Here is a 23,839-nt window from a genome sequence, read left to right on the forward strand (position 1 = left end):
GTTACCTCTGAAAGGTCAGCATGGGTTAGTTCTGTTGAGGGAGAGGTACTGATCACGATGAGTTGCGGAGTTCCACAGGGTTCAGTGTTAGAGCCAACACTGTAGAATAATGAATATGATAATGTTCTCACCACTGCCTTCCAGTTGAGGCAGCTCTAACCAGGTTCACAGACAACTTGGCACTCATGGTGATGGTGAGGTCATGTGATATCACGAGGTGATAAACATGTTTTGCACCTGTAGAAGAATGGGGTTCAGCTTTTGCCAGAGAGGATCCACATGGTCATAGTTTATGGGCAGACATAATGAAACTGGCCCTGATTTCATTTAGGGTTGGTACCATAGTAGTCCGCCCTAGCCGTGCAGTGAAATACCTCGGGGTGTGGATAGACAAAAATGCCATGTTTCAGAGGCACATAGTAGAAGTGTCAGTCAAAGTCAAGAAAACAGCTGCCATCATTGGTTGGATAGTGACCAACATCAGGGATCCCCACACATCGAAGCAGAGGGTCTTCTCAGATGATGCTTTTGAAAGTATTGTATGAAGCACCAGTCTGGGCCATCGTGCTGGTGAGAGGGAGAGCCTAAGCAATTTTTAGTTGGGTGCACAGGGCTGTCTCCCTTCAGGTATGCTGCAGCTGCTGGCCTCTGTGGTGCAAGTGGTAGAATCGGCCTTTCATCCAGAGGACCTGGGTTTGAATCGTGGTCAGGCATGGCATTTTCACATGCTACAAAAATTGTATTGAAGGAAAAAAGTCTGCTGCATATACAAGACTATCTCAGGTGACAGTACCAGCATAGTGGCCACACTTTGCCTCTGGATCTAATTGTTCAGAAGAAGATGTACAGGAATGGGTAAGAGGATGTGGAGGCATTGTCTGCAGGTGACAGGAGAGATTGGATCAGTTGACTAAAGGCAGATGGACCTACAGACTGGTCCCAGACCTCTACAGATGACTGTGCTGAAAACACAAGGAACTAGGGTACAAGTTGATCCAGTTCCTTACTTGTCACAGGTTTTTATAGCATACTTGTGAGCACAGATACTGAGGACCTTCTGTAAAATGCGATGATTGTCGGAGTATACTGCAGAACACACAGTGATCATGTGCAATTTGTCCCTGCAGCATAGGGAAGCATGCAGGAAAATTTCATGTGCATACCCCAGGGAACATCATTGGAAGTATGCTACAGACCTAACGATTGTGGCAGATAAATGTCCACAATGTTGGTTAAGATCATCTGAACCAAGTTGGCAGAAAATGTCCAGGGGTGAATAATTACCTCTGGGTCTCCCTTGGGGCAAGTCCCTCACCCCAAGGTCGAGATTTAAAAAAAAACAGAATCCTATTACATTCAAGATGTGGGGCCAGCAATGGAAGTTCAAAACGAGACAGACACATGGGGTGCTGTGATAATACTGTAAGATGGGCCTGGCACCTGATGTAGAGGGGAAGTGGTTTTAGTGGATATACCTGTTAGGGAGAATCCTATGCTACTATGAGGCAAGAAATCACATGGTGGCTATAAACGTTTCCCCTCCACCCTCGAAAAAAAAGATGTGGATATTAGTCTCAATAGCACCCTGAAATTCGTTTAGTTGTGAAGCAAGATCAGCCTGGTGATAGTCCTGTCTTTTTTCGGATAAGTCTATGAGCACCACACCATAAGAACCAAAAAACCGTAGTCATGACTTTTCCTGTAGATGGAAGTGTTTTCACTTTCTTTAACATACTTCACCTACTCCCACCCACTGTTTGGTCTCTGCCACATGGTAATGAATCCATGCTTTATCTACTATTACAAAACATAAAAAATATTCAGCAGAATAGTATTTAAATAATTCTAAAAATACCCTCAAGAAGTGTTCAGTCAAATAGATTTTAGGTCAACTGTTAACAAATGCAGCACCCATCAAGCAGAAATGATTTCATACCCAAAACTTCATGGAACACAATCTATCATAATGTCTGCAAGGTCAGCAAGCTCACATACATTCAGTGATCATTTAATGGAACATTGTGGATTTTTATGATGATTTCATTGATCGTAACAGTTTTTGTGCAACCTGAGTGACCACCATCTTGAATGGATATATGATGTCTAAATTCAGCAACACACTTTTTTTACTGTCAAAAATGAAGGGGAAGATTCCTGTAAAGTGAAACCTTAACTCTTTTGCATGCCCATTGGGAATGAAACTGGACGGAGAACTGTCGTTCCTGATGTCAGAAACTTCCCTGTATAAGAGAAACCTCCTGCCTTCGAACAGCTTTGAAGAGTATGGACATCAATCAAAAGAACCAAACTAACCATGGCAGATGTGCAAACTCTCTTCATAAATAGGGTAAGGCACCGTCTCCAACTTGCGATTGTGGAGCTGATAAGCAAACTGTCCACCACAAAAGCGCGGAATGTCCAAATAGAGCCTACAAAGGAAACTTCGATGACTTCTGATGGCAACAAATGCAGTTGAATATGTTTTAAAACTGAATATATGTTTGTAATTTTAGTATTTATTTTGTCTAACCTGGACAATAATTCTTTATTACTCTTTTTATAATTTGTGTGGCTTTTATAATACTCTATCTAATTTTTTTCCAAAGTTTATCTTATACATTATGAAATCACGTGCATGTGCCATGTGATAAATAAATAAATCATCTAAGGGCTCTTAGTTTACAAATATTATAATCATTTAGTTATACAAGTGCCACCTCTGCATCAGACAGAACTTTCCTTTCAAGAAATGCTTCCTAGATAAATTTTCTTATCTTTCGAACACAATCTGTTAACAACTAGTTCCACTTTTCTACTTTACAATGTTTCACAAATTTTACACTTTATACAACCTGCTTCAAAATTCTGCTATAGATGTCAACAAAAAAATGTCAAAATAATGAGGACATTACTGTTATCTTAGTTATTGTCATAATCTATGCAAATTTTACTTTGTGTCAACTCAACAAAGTTTTCATTAGATAAACCAGGAGGAGCCACCATGTTTTCTTCTACAACATAGTCATCTAATGTTACAATACTTAATTTATAAACATTGTAACCTTTGCAAACATTAGGCTGTTTTTTAATTCCATAGACTAACATTAAGAAGAGGAAAATCCAGAATAAATAAAGTAATTCAACATGAAAAATTTTTAAATTCATTGAAAATGTACAAACAATTAAAAAAAATAATAACAAAAATAAAATACTTAAGAGGATTAAATTCAATATCATATAATTCCATTCAATTTATAAAACAGTTATCTTACACCACTGCAAATGATGTTTATCTGACATATGCGTACATACAAAATGCTCTCTACGAATCAGTTGTGCAATTGATATACACATGTACATCAACACAGATTGAAATTAATCTGGTCTACATATCAATATCTTAACAAGAATTGTTACAATATTACCTAACCATTTGGTCATCCTTACCTTAATTGATGTAACAGTAAGTTAAAATAATATCAGCTATTAATCTCATTTCAGAGTTGATTTTTACCTCAACTGATATAAGTTATTCTTTGGAAATAAATTAAATTGAAAAATGCAAAAAAAAGGAATTTTATTGATTCAGAACATGGATTTATTATTCAAGTTGAATATTCTGCTCTATAAATAATTATAAATTAATATTCAAATTACCCTTTGTACATATGGCACAGGTATAGAGCCTGTTTGACCTAGACTATTTTTTGCAGTCCACCACTGATCTTCATCTTTGGAAACAACTGTTAAAATTTCACCTTTTCTAAAAGGTAGATCATCTTGATCCTGAAAGAGTTATAAATAGTATTTTATTACACAAATTCAATCAAATATATTACTTACATTAAAAATATAATTTTTTTTTAAATTTATGTGGCTAAAACAAAACTAGTAAAACTTTTACATCTATCCCCTTTGGAATGGAGCATATCCCCTCAATCTCTACTCTCAAATCAGAAAAAAATTTGTACTAGACAAGGACAAATTTGTCCTTGTACCCAAACAAGGAGGCAAATGTTAACATTTTATAATCCCCTTTGGTTCCAAAAATACGAATTATCTCAAACTGAGATGAATTCCATATCTTCCTTCTATTATATACTTACTACAACAGTACAGAAAGTCAAAATGCATATATTATAAACTTTTCTAACCCAATGATTATGAAATAGTTTCCATTATAGATGCCAACAGTATGAATGGAAACTGTACCACATATTGTTTAACTTGCATGGTTTACAGAAATAGTTTATAAAATACTGCTTTAGCAGTTGAATTTTTTTTTTAACCAAACTGACAAGTGTGAAGCTGATGGTGGTGTCAATGTGCTTGATACTAAAAATGCCAGTAAAACTTAATTACCACCAGTGACAGTCTCTGTTGTTGAGCCGCGATAAAAGATATTTAGACGATAACTCATTTAATATAAATTAATGTATACTAATTATAACGATATGAAAATTATAACCCTATTATGTTATAAGAATATTAATTAGTTAGAAATGTTTTTTAAAAGTAAATTACTTCAGGAAGTCATATTGGAGATCAACCTCTGTGAAAGTATCCTTGAGTTTAATACTGAAAGTTCTGGGTTTGAATCTGACTCAGGCTTGAAAATGTATGGATGCTATATAAGATGATATATGATGGATTTCTCATCCATCATAAAATAACAGCCTATTTTTTACATTTTACTATCTCTCTTCTAGCATTCCTCTATTACTTAACACAAAGAAACCATTCAGTCATTTTGTGCTGATGTTTACCACAGCATATAATGTAGTAGAAATGCTTCCACCAGGCAGAATAATAGAGCTAAACCATAATGTTTGTAGGTAATCCAGTAATAATATAGTAAGTAATAAGTCATCCCAGAAAAATGAAATGGCTATACTGAAGAATACTGTGCATTCAATGCCACACTTACTATAAAATATGAGGAATGAAGTGGCATCCCATTCTTTACTGAGTTAAACATACTCAAATATCAGCAAGCAAAACCCGTTAAAATACAAGCAATATTCAACCCTGCTAGTGACAACTTCACTCTTTTCACCATAGAGAGTGACTGTATAGTGAACATAATTACTCTGATGTTAACTACAGCACCTCTTAACTGATCCCTTTTTACCCAAGGTGCTTATCATGCATCATACCTATAATAAAGACTGTGATAGATATCATAAGGCTACTAATTAATGTATCGCTTGTGTTATATATGTTTTATAAAACAATAAATGATTACTTATTTTATAAATTTGTATTTTATTTAGCAAAGGGAGTATTTCATATATACATATGAATACTCCCTTCATATGAATATGAATTTCATACATATATAATTATTATTATATTAATAATAAAATAATAATAAATATTATATTATATTAATATATATACAAAGAATTTCAAAATTCCTTCTAATTGTTTTGGACGACGGTAGGTACAAATTTGTTACATACATTAATAATTGCATTCATTAACAATTTTTTTGTGAAATTGGTCAACTGGAATCCTGAAATTTAAATAACAAATAGATAAGTGCTATTTAACAGTGCAGTACAAGTTATAAAATTAAAAAAAAAAAAGACTACAAAACTTACACTTCCTTCAAAGTCGTACTTTGCAACAACTTTTTCTATTCGACGAGGTGCCGGCCTTATTAGAGGTGTAGTATCGAGGTAATGAAGTTTATAAAAGGCCAGTAAACTAGGCAGATCTGAGAATATTTGATCTCCAATACGGTATCGGGTCTGTTCACTCTCCTGAATTTTATTTATAATGTAATGACTTACTTTACTATCCTCTCTGTAAAATAAGATTAAATAATTATATTAATAATCATGAAAAGAAAAAATGATAAATAATTAATTATCTATATATTTTATCCAAGTTTCCAGTGTTTTAAATTTCCACACCCAATTAGAAGCTGGATTTCACATCACCGCTAATATTTAGAAATAAATGTTATACAGCATTTTTAAGCCTGCTTCTCCACTATACATAGACTCTGTTTATATTAGTTCATTAAAGGAAATTATATATTAATTTTATATATAAACATTAATAATAAATAAAACACATCCATTAATATAACAAAGGAGTTTAATTTGTTTCTTACTGTACATCACTCATAGCTTTATGGTTTTTCCCAGAACTTTCATGCAGACACTTTTAAAAAAATTGTTTGTACAGTATAACATTATGGATGTGAAACATGAACAACAGTTAAGTCATAAAGGAATTGCAGCCTTTTGAAACACAGTATTAAAAAAGAATAATGGAAATAAGATGGATATGTGTTGAAGATTAATCAATTACGCTTGAAATAATGAGTTCTAAATAGTTTCCTATAAATGAATATTATTTAAGATAACAGAGTTATTTGTCTAAATTTAGTCAATATTGACCTCAATAACTCCGACTGTGGTCAAAGATGGAAGTTTTACTTCAAATGACAAGGCTTATATTTGGGTACCAAGCAATTTTATTTTAATTTTCTTTAATGTATAATACATATTAATCAAATACTACTTTGAAAATAATCCGGGAGAGTTTTCTTACTTCTTTTTTGCCTGTATCTGTTAGGTAAAAATATAAAAATTGTTCTCTTATAAAACTACTTTAAAGTTTAAGTAGAAAAAAAGCAAAGTAACACAATTAAGGTAGTAACAACATTACAAACACAGTACTGAATATAGTTAAGACTTGTAATAATTTGTGAATATTCTGTGTACTGTCAAAATTTACAAATTATTCACAAAACAAATTTCTTTAACTATTTCATTGGATCACTTTGATTTAAATGGCTGAATCTCCCTCCACTGCTCAATATGACTTTAGTTTACAGCTACTAACTTTTTCTCCTTTCATTGTTGTTTGACTAGAATTTAATAAAAATTACATTTGCTGCCACCTCACAGCTTGAGATACGCCGTCCAAACACTTGCCTATTCATAGTTGCAGTATCTTTGTTTACAAATTTTCTATAAAGAAACTGATGCTTCTTCTATGTCTGCAGTGTAAAAAAATATAGTTTTCTTGTTTTAAATGCAGTAAACAAATATTTTTAAACATGTTATTCTAACTTTTATATATTTATATGATTTGCATTTTTTAGAAGCTATGGAGCATATACAGATGACACAAAGAAACAGGAACTTATGAAAAATGTAACAAAAAAATTTACCGACAGAAATCTAACCATTACAATTAAAAATTATAATATATATAAAAATATATTAAATTATCAAAATACCTAATATCAGTTTTTGAAAATATTACGTCACGTAGATGGTATCCTCCTCTACATATGCATTCTACCAATCTGCCATTCAGGTTATTAGAATATATTTTAATGTCTTATTGGGTTTGTAACTTACACAATGAAATTTACGATTAACTGTGAAAAAGCTATTTAAATAAATAAACAAATAGTTCAATAATTATTTTGTATGTAGTTTAATACCTAACACAGAGAACATAATCCCCATGAATTGTAGTACTGTCTCTTACTAAGAACACGCCTCCCTCTTTTTCTCCCATGAGTAAGTCTGTAGCATCCTGACGAGACATCTGACCAAAATACCAGCTGAAAACATAATAAGAGTCTAAGTGACAAATAATCAGATTGAATATTTTTAAACATAAAAGCTCATATACTAGCCCAGTAAATAATAAATTGTGTTACTGTCTTACTGAACTAATAACTACTGGACTTCAGATTACTAACTACCTGAAGTAATATATGCCTGGGACATTCAAATAACTTGTCTTATAATTCTAATTACTAAAAGATAGTTACACAACAGAATAGCAATAACAAAATATAATCCTGCATAAAATCTAATTAATTGTACAATTTAAAAAAAAATTGTTATAATAATACTTTTTTTCTTTGTGTGGTCATTTTATCATGCACATCACGATAGTATACACTATAATTCCACTGTGGACTAATGCTAATAATACAGAAATGCTCACATTTGATTTGATTCATGGAATGTAGTTATGTACAACTGGTAATGTCACAGTGTGTTTGAAATGTCCACCATTTTCCTGAAGGCAGGTCCGAACCCTTCCCACAACATTTTTTGACATTCTTTATAGGACATCAGGACTAATGGACATCTCTGCAGTAATGGCTCGCTTCAGGTCTTGTAGAGTACGTGGGTTTGCTCGATATACAAGTCCTTTCTAAAAACCCCACAGAAAGAAGTCTGATGACAAGTCAGGAACAAGGGGGCGACAGATCTTTTGCGATCACCAAACATTTCTTCCAAAATTTCCATGGCGTTTTTGAATGTATGGTACATTGACCCGTCTTGTTGCAGGTAACAATAGCATTCATCAGGCTGGAGAAGAGTTACAAATTGCATAATTTACATTCTGGTATGTCGGACTGTCAAGGGTTTAATAAAAAAAAATCAGGCTAAATGTTTGTCATTGAGAAACCGCATACCAAACCCCTACCTTCTGAGTGCAGCGGCGACTCATGTAAGATGGTGGATTTTGTGGTGACCAATATCTGTTCTGACTATTGATGTAACTGCTGAAGTGAAAGTATAACTCATCACTAAAACACACATTATCCAGTATGTCTGCCCATTACTTTTCACCTGGTTGATGAATCACTGGCAATACCTTATTCTTCTAACAGTGTCTGGGGGTTTCAGTTCCTGTATGCAATGTATTTGGTGTGCAAGTAATTTTTTTGTGGTCTTTTATGCACTTCCGTATAATATTCCTCTGTGTGATGATAATTTACGCAAACCTTGTCTGTTTAAGTAATGCACATACCTCTTCCATTTTCCCTTCTGTCAGTACTGAAGTACGCCTATTCTTCTTCTTACCAACACTCCCAATCTCTCAAAAGGAATTGATTCGCATTACTGTCGAGTTGTTTAGCACACATGCATCTGGAAATCTAACACAAAATTGTTCTTCAACATAGTCATACGATTTGCTTCTGAAGTACACCTTGACAATAAACACCCACTGTGTTATTAAAAACGCATAATTACTCACAAGGAACACCCCATACCACATCACATATTCTGTAATTACAAAGACCATGTGCTCTGTAGCCACAAGGACGATTATTGCATACTGCACACTGATGCCACCTACTGGTATATTAGCTAACTACATAGCCCACACCTACACGATTACTACATACACCACGCTGATGTCACATACTGGTAGGTTAGTTAACTACAAAGCCAACATCAACTAACTTAAAAATTGCTAAATTGTGGTTACTCAATGTCAGCGTGTTCAAGACAATGTATTTTACCTGCTCTCATAATCTATTTTAGCCATAACACAATATATTATTATTTATGATTATTTCCACAATATATAATATCCAGTAGTTTTTTTACTAATTCTGAAAGCACTCACTACTCTGCATAAACTCTATCACCAGCAATAAGATCTATTATTATATATATATAAGATTTATAAGTTTCTATGAGTTACTCTTTCACAAAAAAAAAAAAAAAACTTCTAAATCGATTGAGTTGAAATTTTGCATGAACACAGTTTTTATACCTGGGAAGAACATAAGAGGAGTATTGTTGTTATGAAATGTTTCACACTTTAAAAATGGTGGCTTGCAGTAACAACCTGATTATGTTTCTTGCTGATATTTAATTTTACTATGGCCAAACCATAAGTCAAATCATATTCAGAAACCATTTGCAGTATCTGAAATTAAATTATCTAAAATGAAAGGTCTCTTTCTCTTTTTCCATCTCTTTCAGTTATCAAGAAAAGTAGCTTTAAATGTGCAATGGTGTACGATATACATTTCTTTTACACTTGTCCTTCACTTTCAAGGACCTCCAGTTTCCACTTAAAGTTGCCTTTTTGATGACAATAAATAAGTCATAAGGGCAGACGCTTCAAGTGATTGGTCTACACTTGGAAAGTCAATGCTTCTCACACGGCAACTACATATGACTCACTCGTCACCTGTGGCAACAATCTGAATACATACACTCTAGAGAAAAGCTGTAAATATTGTACACTAGTCCATTCTTTAGATTATAATGTTTAGAAACTATTTTTATCCACAAAAGTGTTAAAAAAAAAAACACAAAGGGAAACAAAGTAAGGTCATCCCCTCATGGTGTTTGTTGGATAACTCTAAAAACCATGCAAAATACTTTTTTATCTGTACAAAGGAAAGATGGGTAACCCGCTATAACTACTATTTTTACAATGGTGGCTGACTATTCTGAATTCATGTCGGTCAGTCACTAAAAGTTTCCTGTGCTGACTAAACTGTTGCTCTAAGGAAATTACAATTCACAAATAGTTTTTTATAAATTTAACAGGCTTTAATTGTTATTTATCAGCATTATTCTAACACACGTGACGATAATGAACATATTGAGAGATCCTGGCTATACAGGAAGGGCAAGCTTCACTCGCCCTGACTAGCTTGTAGATAAATAAAAATACTATCTCTTCATTCACTTGTAATTAATAAAGAAAATGAAAACAATTTATCACCAACTAACTAACATCATGACAAAACGTTTGACTGAAAGTACACAATAAGAAGGAAATCCACAACATTTCTTATTAGTATTTTTATAAACAAAAAGAGAAAGAAATTATCAATCTACACAATGCTACAGATGTCAGCAGACATCAAACAAAAATAAAGAAGATTTTTAATCAATCAATTTAAAGAATGAGCTATTCTGTTAAACAGTTATTAAAATAATATTAAAAGGAAAACATTTAACACAATTTTTTTTTGCAAAAATTAACATCTAAAACTAGATATGAAATTTAACTGTTAAAACAAAAGTACATAAATAAATAAAAAATACTTATCAAACATTAACAAACTTCTATCTGTTAAACATTTTACAACTTCTTTTTCTCTCTTTTTTTAAACACACCCTTACTCTTTGTCCTGGCTCTTGTCTATCGTTAACCTTTCTTTTATATTCTTTTATTTATTTAAAATGTTATTTTAATAACCTTCTTATACCAATTCCCTGTAACTACTGATATCTCTTTAATAAATTTCTAACAAATAATTTTTAAAATAACAACTGCTGATCGACAAAACACAATACTAGTGTTTAAATCATTCTGTAACATACATTAAATATTGTTTTTGTTAAGATAATAATTACTACTATCTTTTCTGTTAAGATCACTGTAGTTTCTATGTTTAGTACTGCCTACCTTTCTTAGCTTCATTTTTTTATCACTTGTTGACACGTTTCGGAACCACTCCATTGTGAAAACTTATTGTACTGGTATTTTTAAATTTCTGTTATTCTTTATATAATGCTTAGTCAATGCCCATTAACAACAAATAAAGGCCAGTTAATGTAGGGCATCAAATATAGAGAGCGGCGCTAACTAGACGCTATATATAAAGTTTTAACAGAAATTAAAAAATACCAGTACAATAAATTCTGAAAATAGAGTGATTCAGAAATGCATCAACAAATGATAAAAAAATGAAACTAAGAACGGTAGGCAGTACTAAACACAGACACTACATTAAGTATATTGGGTACTATGAACTGTGCTGTTGTTAGTGAAAATTTTCTGTGAATTTTAATTTGTACATGATCAGTTTGGCATTGCAGCAAGCTGTACTTATTTACAAGAGAGGAATATGGTATTTGTTTTGGGTGTGTGTAATGGTAATGCTACAGCTGCCGCAATAGAATATGAAATACGTTTTCCAAACCACAGGATTCCATGTCCCAAAATAACTGCTGTGACTTTTCGCAACCTTTGGGAAACAGGTTCACTACCTACTATTTATACTAGCTATGAACAATCTGTCTAACTGATAAATGATGAAATTATTATTGATGCAGTTTAGCACAGTCTAGGCACACACAACGTCTTTCTAAGATAATTGGAGTTTCACATCTACTTTAAAGCTTATTTGATCCTCTTTCATATGATATACAGCAAGCCTACAATTACATAAATCTTTATTTCAAGGTCACCACTAACTTATTGACCTTCAATTTTTTTTATTCATCATTACACGAGGTATGTTCAAAAAGTAATAAGAATTTTGAAATTTTGCAGGTTGTATTAGTCTGATTCTCTGGATTTTTTCGTTATTGTAATGGTAAACATTTCTGAAAAGTATCTGCACATTTTTTGCCATACTGGATGTTTAGTCTGTTGTCAGATGTCAAAAGGATAACACGTTTTTTGGTACACTTGGCGACTTTTTATTTGTATAAATAATGGATCAGAGAATTTGTATTAAATTTTGCTATAAGCATGGAATAAAGTGAAGCAATGTTTTAAAAATCTTAAATATTGTTTTTAGTGAGTCTGCCATGAGTAAAGCAAGGGTTTATGAGTGGTACAGGCGTTTCCAAGAAGGTTGTGAAGATGTTGAAGATGATGAGCACTTCAGATGCCCCAGCACATCAACTGATGAAATCGTGGAAAAAGTGAAAGAAATTATTATGAATGATCGCCAAATCACAATCAGAGAAGTCACTGATGATGTTGGGATATCAACTGGCTCATACCATGAAATTTTTTAGGATGTTTTGGGTATGAAACGTGTGACAGGAAAATTTGTTCCAAAATTGTTGAATTTCAAACAAAAACAGCGGCGAATGGAAGTTGCTCAGGAGTCACTAAATGAGGTCAACAATGATGGAGAAATACTGAAACATGTCATAACAAGTGATAAAACATGGGTTCACGGACATGATGTCAAAACTAAGGCTCAATCGTCCCAGTGGAGGCATTCTGGATCACCAAGACCAAAAAAAGCTTGACAAGTATGGTCGAATGTGGAGGTTATGCTCACCATGTTCTTCAATTTTAATGGCATAGTGCATCATGAGTTCTTGCCACAAAGTCAAATGATCAATAAATACTATTACCTACTACAAGTTCACGCAGTTTCCGTGAAGCAATCTGAAAAAACCCGCCCGGATTTGTGGGGAAACAATTCAAGATTTTTGCACCACAATAATAAGCCTGCTCACACTTCATTACTTGTTTGTGAATTTTTAGCCAAAAACAATACTGTAATGATACCTCAGCTGCCATATTTGCCAGATATGGCCCCGTGTGACTTTTTTCTATTCCAAAAAATTAAGAGAACCTTAAAGGGCCATCGTTTTACAAGCATAGATGAGATTAAAAGCGAATTACTAAAAGAGCTAAACACTATTCCAAAGATCAAGTTCCAGAACTGTTTTGGGGATGGAAAAAGCGCTGGCATCAGTGTATAATATCTAATGGAGACTATTTTGAAGGGGTAACATTAATGTAGATGAATAAATAAAATTCTCGTTACTTTTTGAACACACCTCATATTATAAAACAGCTGTCTGTGTAAATTTGAAACTGGGACTGCACTGGGATCAAGAAAAAAAAATTGTAACAATGTTTTAGCAAAAAAATCTTTTTTTGTGAGGTTTTATGGTGGTATATACTTAAATTTTTGTTGGCTGAACTTGCAAAATCAAATAAAATGTCTTGCAAAAAGAAACTAAAAGCAATGAGATAATATGTTGCTCATCCGTTGTGTCTAGTAATAAGAAATAGTATATCTCAACTCAATCAAATGACCAATGTTGATGTAATGTGATGACTCAGTGTAATTAATACAAATTGAAAGACAAAATGAATCGAAGCTTACAACATCATCAGTTTAGTCATAGTCTGTGTTTATTGTTTTAGTATAAACAATAATAAATATGGCCTAAAATATTTGATTTATTTAAATAATTTATTTGTGGAATAAGATGATGTAAGAAAGCATGAGCATTGTATAAATATGCCTGCCCTGAAGTCAAGATATTCAGTGTTCGTTTATTGATTACTAAATGTTAGTGTAGTTAATAGTTTTTTTTTTAAAGTTTGGTATCTTTTGAAGTATGGCAATGTTTTACATTAATAAATGTTATAATCTATTTTAAGAGGTAGGTCAAAATAATGTTACTAAGAATTTAAGAAAAGTATTACCATGGATAATAAAAAAAATCCAAGTCTAGAAAGTGATTGGAAGATTTGTGATAAGTGTCAGAAAAAACTAGTAATAAAGCTTCAGAAAAAGAAGCAGATGATGGTGGAAAAGCCCTTTATGATGAAATGAATTATGCATTAAGACAGGCTCAATGAGAGTCTAGTGAGTACTGGGGAACCACCAATAAAATCTAAAAGACTGCAAGATAAAACATATCCTGACAAAAAGACTCCAAAAACTGAGTCATCAATTAGGGAAAAAATATTAAATGTAGCTAGTAAAAACTCTGAGACTTCATCTCCAGTTGAACCTCATAGCGAAATCTTGGTACAGTTAAAAAAAATTTTATTGTACAACAAATAATCTTAAAATAACAATCCTTACTCTCCCACGAAAAGTTGGAGCATCAAAAAAGTACAAGATGAATTCACACGAACTACAAATTACATGATACGAAAGGCAAAACAACTAGTTAAAGAACAAGGGATTCTGTCATCATCGAACCCTAAACCTGGAAAGTGTCTGGCTTAAAACATAGTTAGATATATTCTGGTGTTTTATAAGTCATATAATGTCAAGCAAATCACAATAAATGTCACAATCAAATCACCTCGTGGAAACATTAAAGTTCAAAAAAGACTAGTATTGGCTAATCTGAAAAAGACATCAACAATTTAAAGAAACTCATACAATTATTAAACTTGGGTTTTTTACATTTGCTGCTTTAAGTCCTAAAAATAGTGTTTTAGCAGGTGATAGTGGAACTCAGTATATGTGTGTTATCCATTAAAATGTGAAATTAATGTTTGAAAGATGTAAATTAAATTATTTAATAAAAGGTGCAGCAATCATTTCACTTCTTATAAACACTGTGTGGCACAAATTATTTGTAATCCTCAAGAAATTTATCTTGATGAGTGTAAGAATTGTCCAGATTCTGACAATTTTAGAAACATTTTGGACTCAATATTTGTTGAACATTCTGTGAATAAATAACTTTTAAGCAATTTTTATAAACTGATTGTTTAAGTTTAAAAACAGTAAAGAACACAGAAGATTTTATTGAGATGTTTATTGAAAGATTATCAATTCTTGTACACCATTCATTTGTTGCTTTTCAGCAGTCAAACTTCTTAAAAAATTTAAAAACTGTACCCAGAATCTTTATCACATTATGTGACTTAGCTGAAAATTATACATTTGTGCTCCAAGATGAAACCCAAGGGTTTCACTGGAACAGTGAACAGGCTACCATGAAGACCATTTTGAAGACAATTATTATGAAATTAGGGTGCAAATGGAAGAATATTTAAAGGAAACATCAGTTTCAAAAACCCAGCACTTCAACCCACACCAATCTTGCATTAACGAAAATAAACCTTCAGTGAAATTACCAACGATCAATTTACCTCGTTTTAACGGTACGTACGAAAATTGGATGCCTTATGCAGATGCATTCAAGATATTGGTTTTTGACAATAAAGACGTTAGTCCAATTCAGAAATTCTACTATTTGAATTCTACACTGACACATAAAGCAGCTCAATTAATAAAAAACTTAGCTGTTACTGATGCTAATTACCCCGTTGCTTGGAAATTGTTACAAGACCGATACGAAAACAAGAGATTGATTGCATCGGCTCATGTTAGAGAAATAATTAATATTAAGTTAGTTAGTAAGCAAGACACCAACAAATTGCGTCAGTTCATCAATACAGCGATTAGTAATTCTAATGCTCTCAACGTTCTAAATATTCTAACACCAATTCATGAAATAATTTTAAGTCAACTGTATATAGATAGATTAGATGCAAAAACCAAACGAGAATGGGAATTAAAAAATTCTACACTAGATTTTCCATCTCTCAAAGATCTTTTTGAATTTTTGGAAAATAAATGTCAAGCTTTGGAGGCTTTAGCCTCTTCAAGCAGTATTAAACAAAAAACAGTGGATGAACGGCAAAAATATAAACCTGTTCGACATTCTAACTCGTATGTCGCTACTGAGTCCAAATTATGTGAATATTGAAATCAACCTCACACTTTATACAAGTGTTCGAAGTTTAGTAATTCAAGTGTTTCTGATAAATCTAAGTTTGTTAAGGATAAGACGTTATGTTACAATTGTCTTAGATTAGGTCATTTAGTAAGAAATTGTTCCTCTAGAGGCTGTCGAATTTCCAAGGGCAAACATCACACCTCATTACATATAAGTTCACAAAATAATTTGTTTAAATCTAATAACAATAATGATTCAGATTCAAACCAGAAAATTTCTAGTTGATCACATCATAGTCCAGCTTCACATCATAGCTCTTCTAATACATATTGTTTGCTCAAATCAAGAGTGCAATCAAATATTCTTCTTTCTACAGGGATTGTTAAGGTCCAAGATAGTCAAGGAAGATTACAACCATGTAGATTACTATTAGATTCAGCTAGCCAATCAAACTTTATTACTGAAAACTGTGTTGAACGTTTAGGTTTAAGAAAAATTCGTCAGTCAGTTCCAATTATGGGTATAAATAATACTCCTACTAAAACAAATTATAGTGTAGACGTACAATTATTTTCTACTTATAACGCTTTTAGTCCAAATATTTCTTGTTTAATGTTACCACAAATAACTAGCAATATGCCATGCAATGTTATCAACTACAAATCATGGAATCTGCCTTCCAATTTTATAAACCAGGAAATATTGACATGTTAATAGGCGCTGAGCTATATTTCGAAATTATGAAATGTGATAAAAGGGTAAGACCAAGTGGGTTTCCAGTTATCTTTGAAACTGAATTAGGACGGATTCTATCAGGAAAATATCATCAGAAAATACCTCTTCAAGTCCTCAAACCACATGTTTAACATTAACAAATGATAAACTTCAACAACAGCTCAAACAATTTTGGGAGTTAGAAGAGTTGGTTGTTCTACCCAAGGCTAAGGAACAAGACGAGTGTGAACAGTATTATCGGAACACAACAACCCGAGATTCTTCAGGTCGTCTTATCATCAGACTTCCTCTAAAGCCAGATCATTTACCTTTAGGAAACTCATTCGATCAAACAAGTTTGCGATTTCAAGCGCTAGAGAAAAGGCTTCAAAGGAATCATTCACTTTGTCTGGAATACTCAAAATTTCTTTAAGAATATAAGGAACTCGGTCACATGAAGCCAGTGCCTCTTCAAAGTAATGATTGTAAACAACAGTTCTACCTTCCTCATCATGCCGTTTTTAAGCAAAATAGTACCACAACTAAACTTCGGGTAGTTTTTGATGGTTCAGCTAAAACATCCACGGGAACTTCTCTTAATGACATTCTAATGGTTGGTCTTACTGTACAGCAAGACTTATTTTCGATTATGGTAAGATTTAGAACCCATGCAGTTGCGTTTACAGCAGACATTGAGAAAATGTACCGCCAAATTAAAATTCATCCAGAAGATTACAGCTTACAACACATTCTTTGGTGGGATTCACCAACTGATCAAATTCAATGCTATGAGCTTCAAACTGTTACTTATGGCACTGCCTCAGCTCCATTCTTGGCTACAAGGTCCCTACAACATCTAGCAGGAGAAGATAAACACACGTACCCAACTGCAGCCAGAATTTTATGTCGTGATTTCTACGTGGATGATTTAGTTTCTGGAGCTAATGACATCAACACAGCTCTGGCAATCCAATCAGAGTTAATAGAGTTGTTAAGGTCTGGTGGATTTCAACTGAGAAAATGGAGTTCTAATAATAAATAACTTTTAAATTCATTACCTCAAGAACTTGTAAATACAAAAACATAAATTCAGCTTGAGAAAAAAGATAGCATTCAAACTTTAGGCTTTAAGTAGTTTCCTCAACCAGATGTGTTTTCTATTTCTTCCAAAATTCCACCATTTAAAGACATAGTAACAAAAAGAGAAGTAGCGTCTACAGTAGCTTCCATTTATGATCCAATTGGTTTAATCAGTCCTATTGTAATCTCTTACAAAATATTTTTGCAACGATTGTGGCTTAGTGGTATTGGTTGGGATGATAACTTACCATCATCATTGCTCCAGAAATGGCATGTTTTGGTGTCACAAATTTCTTTAATTGATGATATTAAAATAAATAGAAGAGTTATTATCAATAATCCTATAGATATTGAAGTTCACGGTTTCTGCGATGCATCACTGCATGCATTTGGTGCTTGTCTGTATTTGCATTCTGTCAATTCTGAGGGAGAGATTTCAGTTCAACTACTTTGCTCGAAATCTTTTGTCGCACCAGTGAAAACTATCAGCATACCACGGTTAGAGTTGTGTGGCGCTTTACTGTTGTCAAAATTGTTACGAAAAACATTACCAATCCTGAATTAGTCGCATGAAAGAGTTCATCTTTGGACAGACTCCAAAATCTGCTTGGCATGGATCTCACCTCCTGCATCGAAGTGGAAAACGTTCGTTGCGAATCGAGTTTCGCAGATTCAAGATCTAACAGACATCAATGACTGGAAACATGTCGCTTCGTCAGACAATCCTGCTGATCTCATTTCCAGAGGTTCCAATCCAGAGAGTTTAGACAAAGGCATCTGGTGGTGTGGACCAATCTGGTTGTATTTACCCTCCAGTTCTTGGCCTAATTCAGTTATGATGTTCAAGATATTCCAGAAGTACGACAAACGGAAACTAGTTTGACATGTGTTTTTCCACCAAATAACGATTTAGTTTGTAAGTTTTCAAGTATTTCTAGATTAACACGAGTAGTTGCCCTATGCAAGAGATTTATTTATAATTGTCATAATAAAAAGAAGAAAACATGAAATCTTAATACTGCAGACATTCAAGATTCATTACAAACATGCATCTAGATAGTACAGCAACAAGTATATTGTCAAGAAATTAATGATCTTCTATCAACTTCTACCGTTCCTAAAAAAAGTGAGCTTCTTAATCTTCATCCTTTTCTCGATGATCATAACATAATTCGAGTTGGAGGAAGGTTGAATAATTCTGATATTGTGTATGATATTAAACATCAGAATATTTTGCCACCAAAACACCATCTTACAATGTTGAAATGTTCATCAAGGCTGAACATTTGAGGTTATTGCACGCTGCACCTCAATTATTGTTAGCGTCACTAAGTTTCAAATATTGGATACCACGAGTTCGAAAGGTAATTAGAAGTGTTATTCATAACTGTGTAACATGTTTTCGATTTAAGGCAGCCTCGGCTAATCAATTAATGGGTCAGCTGCCCAAACACAGAGTAGAGATTAGTTGTCATTTTCTTAACTCAGGAGTAGACTATGCGGGACCATTTCAAATCAAGTATTGGAATCCGAGAAGTAAAATAACAACCAAATGTTATGTTGCAATTTTTGTGTGTCTTGCAACTCATGCTATTCACATAGAGCTAGTCAGTAATCTTACATCACAAGCCTTCTTCGCAGCCTTAAGACGTTTCACTGCAAGAAGAGGTCACGTCGCCAACTTGTATAGTGACAACGGCACCAATTTTGTTGGAGCCAACAACGAGTTAAATTCATTGTGGAAACTCTTTCATGATAAAGAATTTAATACAGACATTGAAAATTACACTGCCAAGTCACAGCTCACATGGCACTTCATATCAGCTAATTCACCTCATTTTGGGGACCTGTGGGAAGCAGCTGTGAAGTCAATGAAATACCATCTCAAAAGAGTCATAGGTAAAACTTATCTAACTTTCGAAGAATTTTCTTCCCTTTTATCTGATATAGAAACTATCCTCAATTCTAGACCTATTTCTCCTTTATCCGATGACCCTAGCGATCCATCTTACTTGACACCTGGACATTTCCTTATTGGTAAATCTTTAATAGCACTACCTGAACCCAATTTGTTAGATATAAAATGTAACAAGGTTTCCAGATGGCACCATCTTCAGAAGATACGACAGAGTATTTGGTCACGATGGTCTCCATGGTTTGCAGCAGCGCAGCAAGTGGAAGTCACCCTCCGAAAATCTTCGACCAGGTCTAGTAGTGCTAGTGAAAGAAGACAACTTACCTCCTCAATTTTGGAAAATGGCTGTAATAGACAGTGTTTTCCCAGGTAAAGATAGTCTAGTACGCGTAGTTCAGTTGAAGGTAGGCAGCACATTTTTCAAGAGACCTATTACTAAACTTGTACCATTGCCAATAAACTGAGACAATGTAATTAATATTGATCAAAGATCAACGTATGTTTGGTTTAAAATCAGACACTCGGCGCTGCCTATGGGCAGCTTTAGTATTAAGAGCATTTTGTTATACTAGTTAGTCGGAGTTGGACAGTGATAGTGTAATCATGCACGCCAGTTCGGCCTCTGCATCATAGTAATATAGTTTAATATTGTTAACCTTATAAATATAGTATAGTTAGTTCTCAATCAGTGTGTAATTATTTTATTTATACTACAGTTCATTATTCTGCTATAACGTACAGCCCGTTACAAAAAGTATAATATTGAGAATAAACTAATTTACTTCTCAGATGGCTCAGCAGCACTATATAAAAATTTTGTGAATTTAACATAACATAAGGATGACTTTGGTGCTAAGGTGGAATGGCACTTCTTTGCCACATCACATGGTAAGAGTGCATGTAATGGTCTTGGTGGTAATTTTAAAAGATTAACATCAAAAGCAGTTTACAACGCCCATACTAAGATCAAATAACAACAGTCACTCAGCTTTATAATTGGGCTTGGTCAAATATTAAAAATATGAATTTCATATTTGTTTCAAATGAAGAATATCAGAAAGAAGAAAAGTATTTAGCACCTCGTTTAGTAAAAGTGGTGGCAATCCCAAGTACTCAAAAGTTGCATGCTTTTATACCAGTTAGGAAAGGATACCTTAAAATAAGAATTACTTTGAAAATGAAGAATATGAACAACATAAAATTTTTCATGAAACAAATTTGGTTTTCCTGAAATTTCTGATATAAAAGGTTTTGTCACGTGCATTTATAATGGTGCTAGGTGGTTATCTTGTGTATTATCTACAAATGAATCAACAAGTGGAAATAGATTTTCTTCACCTTCAACGTCCATCTTCTTCTTACATTTTTCCAGCACACGGTGATATTCTATTATTACTTACACATGAAGTACTAAAGAAAGTTAGTCCAAAATTTGCTACTGGACGTACATTCCTGAAAAGGAAACTACTCAGGCGAACGAAAAACTGACAGCAAAATTATCAAGTATTTCAAATAAGCATATAAACACTCTTTTAAAATTTAACTTAATATTAATGTTAGTGGTATAATTTTTAAGTAACAATAATTGAAAGCCAATGAAAATATCAGCTTACATTTATTAAATCATTATTATAAAAAATTACTTTTAAGAAACATTAGTTTGAAAAATGAATCCACACATTAGCATTAATCAATACATATGATGTATTTTATCAGACAACTGTTACAAGTAACACAAATTAAACATTTATTTAAAATAACAGCTACTGGGATGAAACAGTTAATTTAAGAATGTAAAAAATTTAATTTGAAATTTTTATTGATTTACCTTATTTTTTGTATATTTTAGATTTTAAGACTGTCAAAATGTCTAAATCATAAATGCCCTAACTGTAATTATCTAAAGACATGCATTATTATATTTTAATTATTAGCTGAACATTTATTTATATTATTTCAGCTTCTTGTATTAGAAGTGAGTCTTGAGAATTATATTTTATATATAATTATGTTTTACACTTGAGGTTTTTCGATAATTTAAAAATGTATGGGATTTAGTTTTAGTTAAAATTATTAACTTAATTTCACTTTTAAGCATAAAGTGTAATGATTTTTAATGTCATTTTGACTTAATTAATATTCATTGCAGTCTTGTTATAAAACTAATTAGACATTTTTAGAAAATTTTGTGAAAACATCGATACACATTTTCTTTTTATCTCCTGATCCCAAAGCAGTCCCAGTTTCAAATTTTCTCAACTGCTTCGTAGTACAATGACAAATAACATATACTTTTTATTAAAAACTTAAAGACCTGTTTTTTCTGAAATTAAGGTCAAAGGTGGTGACTTTGAAATCAAACATGTAAACATAGGTTTGTTGTACATCATATGAACGAGCATCAAATAAGCTTTAAAATGAGACCAAGTTTATCATTCTTCCTTAATAAATAACACAGTTATGTTGACCCAACCTTAACCTAACGCTACTGCTGCATGCAAAATTTGCCATATTCCAGCAAATTTGAAGGACCTAAAAACAAAACAGTTAACGATAGAAATCTGAAATTCGGTATTTTCTCTTAACTTTATCAACAGTTAATTCATATCAAATTTCACAAAAATCCCAGCTGGTCAGGTTGTGGCCCTTGTTGGTTTAACACAGAATCATGCTTACACTTTCTTCAAGAATTGCCACAGCTGCTTGAAGATGTTACTCTAGCACTGAGGTGTAACATATATGTCCAGCATGATGGCACACCTTCTCACTTCTCTTAATGCCTTTTCCACTCACTTAAATTATCATTTCCCTGAGAAATGGATCAGTCGTGGAGTTCCACATTCTTGGCCACCAAGATCACCTGATCTAACACCTTTAGATTTTTGCATCTAGGGATGGATGAAAAATATAGTATACAAAACAAAGATTCTTGTGAAGAATTAATTGTTTGCATTATGGATGTGGCTGAACAACTAACGGGCACCCCAGAAAAAAGAGCAACAAAAGCAAAACAGAAGCATGCTAAGAAATGTGTTGAAAATGGTGGATTCATTTTTGAACATTTATTATATACTGATACATATAATACACTTTGGTCTAGTGTAGTGTTTCTAAATAAAATTCAAATTTTTCTAACCTTCTTTGTTTTATTCAACTTATCTTACACCATTTTGTTCAGAATTAAATTCTCTACTAGTTTTGTGTTTATCAGCCATTTAACAGAATTTTTGTGTCAAACATAAATTTTTTTGTCATAAACATATGACAAACATTAATTCCTTTCAAAATGTCATACAGACTTACTTTAAATATAAAATGTTATTTATTTTTCTGTTGTTTGTCATGACAACCACAAAAATTGCATAACTTCTATAATCAAACAACCTCTAAGCAATGAAAAAAAGTTAAGATAATGAGCCAAAGAATTTTTCTACTAATAAACTGCTCCATGAACATATTATCACATTTTTCTGAATAATACATTTAAAAAAAGTACAACTTCATAAACTTTCCTTTAGCGGGTAGATGCAAAAATACATAAATGTATTCTTCACAACAGAGAGGGTTATATTAAGTTGTTAATTTAAATGGTTTCCAGTTTTTGTTATGTTTATAAGAGATGACTCATTTTACAGGTAAACCCTCCCTCCTTAAATGACTTACATTTACATCAGGTCAGATAAAGAATATTCAGTTAATGTTAAGTACATATAAAATATTCAGAAGAAAGTAGATATAATAAAAATACTGACCTATAATAATTAAATGTGAATGACAAGCAGGGAAAAAATTTAAAGTCATATTTGTCCATTTCTTAGGTAAACGATAAACTTTCCTGATCAGAGCCTGATTGTAGTGCTTATAAAGAAAGATGTTTTTATTACATATATTTTATTTAGAATAAGAACTAAAAATTATTCCAACCTAGCTATTAACTGCTAACAGCAATACTGTTAGATTTCAAAAAACTCTGTTTAGTACATGTTTTGTATTTTATTTATTAATATTATTTTTAGTTTTTATTATTATATTTACTTTTAATAATTCTTTAACAACTACTGTCAATCAAAATGTGTATCTAGGGCTTGATGAGTGTTCTCCTCATTACTTTAAAACAAAGACATCATTAAGCAAACAATTT

At 32.6% G+C, this 23,839-nt stretch overlaps 1 protein-coding gene across 6 annotated transcripts in view; it reads right to left on the reverse strand.

Annotated features, from left to right (window-relative positions):
* Window positions 1–23,839, reverse strand: part of Crk (Crk proto-oncogene, adaptor protein) — a 47,238-nt gene that overhangs the window by 11,047 nt on the left and 12,352 nt on the right. For all 6 annotated transcript variants that reach the window (XM_075362661.1, XM_075362659.1, XM_075362658.1 and 3 more), the window contains 3 exons: window positions 7,469–7,591; window positions 5,604–5,808; window positions 3,658–3,786 (listed from right to left, as the gene is read on the reverse strand). In XM_075362661.1, the coding sequence (XP_075218776.1) occupies window positions 3,658–3,786; window positions 5,604–5,808; window positions 7,469–7,591 (457 nt within the window). The remainder of the gene's footprint in view (window positions 1–3,657; window positions 3,787–5,603; window positions 5,809–7,468; window positions 7,592–23,839) is intronic.

This window comes from Lycorma delicatula, chromosome 4, assembly GCF_047948215.1.
Source record: "Lycorma delicatula isolate Av1 chromosome 4, ASM4794821v1, whole genome shotgun sequence".
Lineage (NCBI taxonomy): Eukaryota > Metazoa > Arthropoda > Insecta > Hemiptera > Fulgoridae > Lycorma > Lycorma delicatula.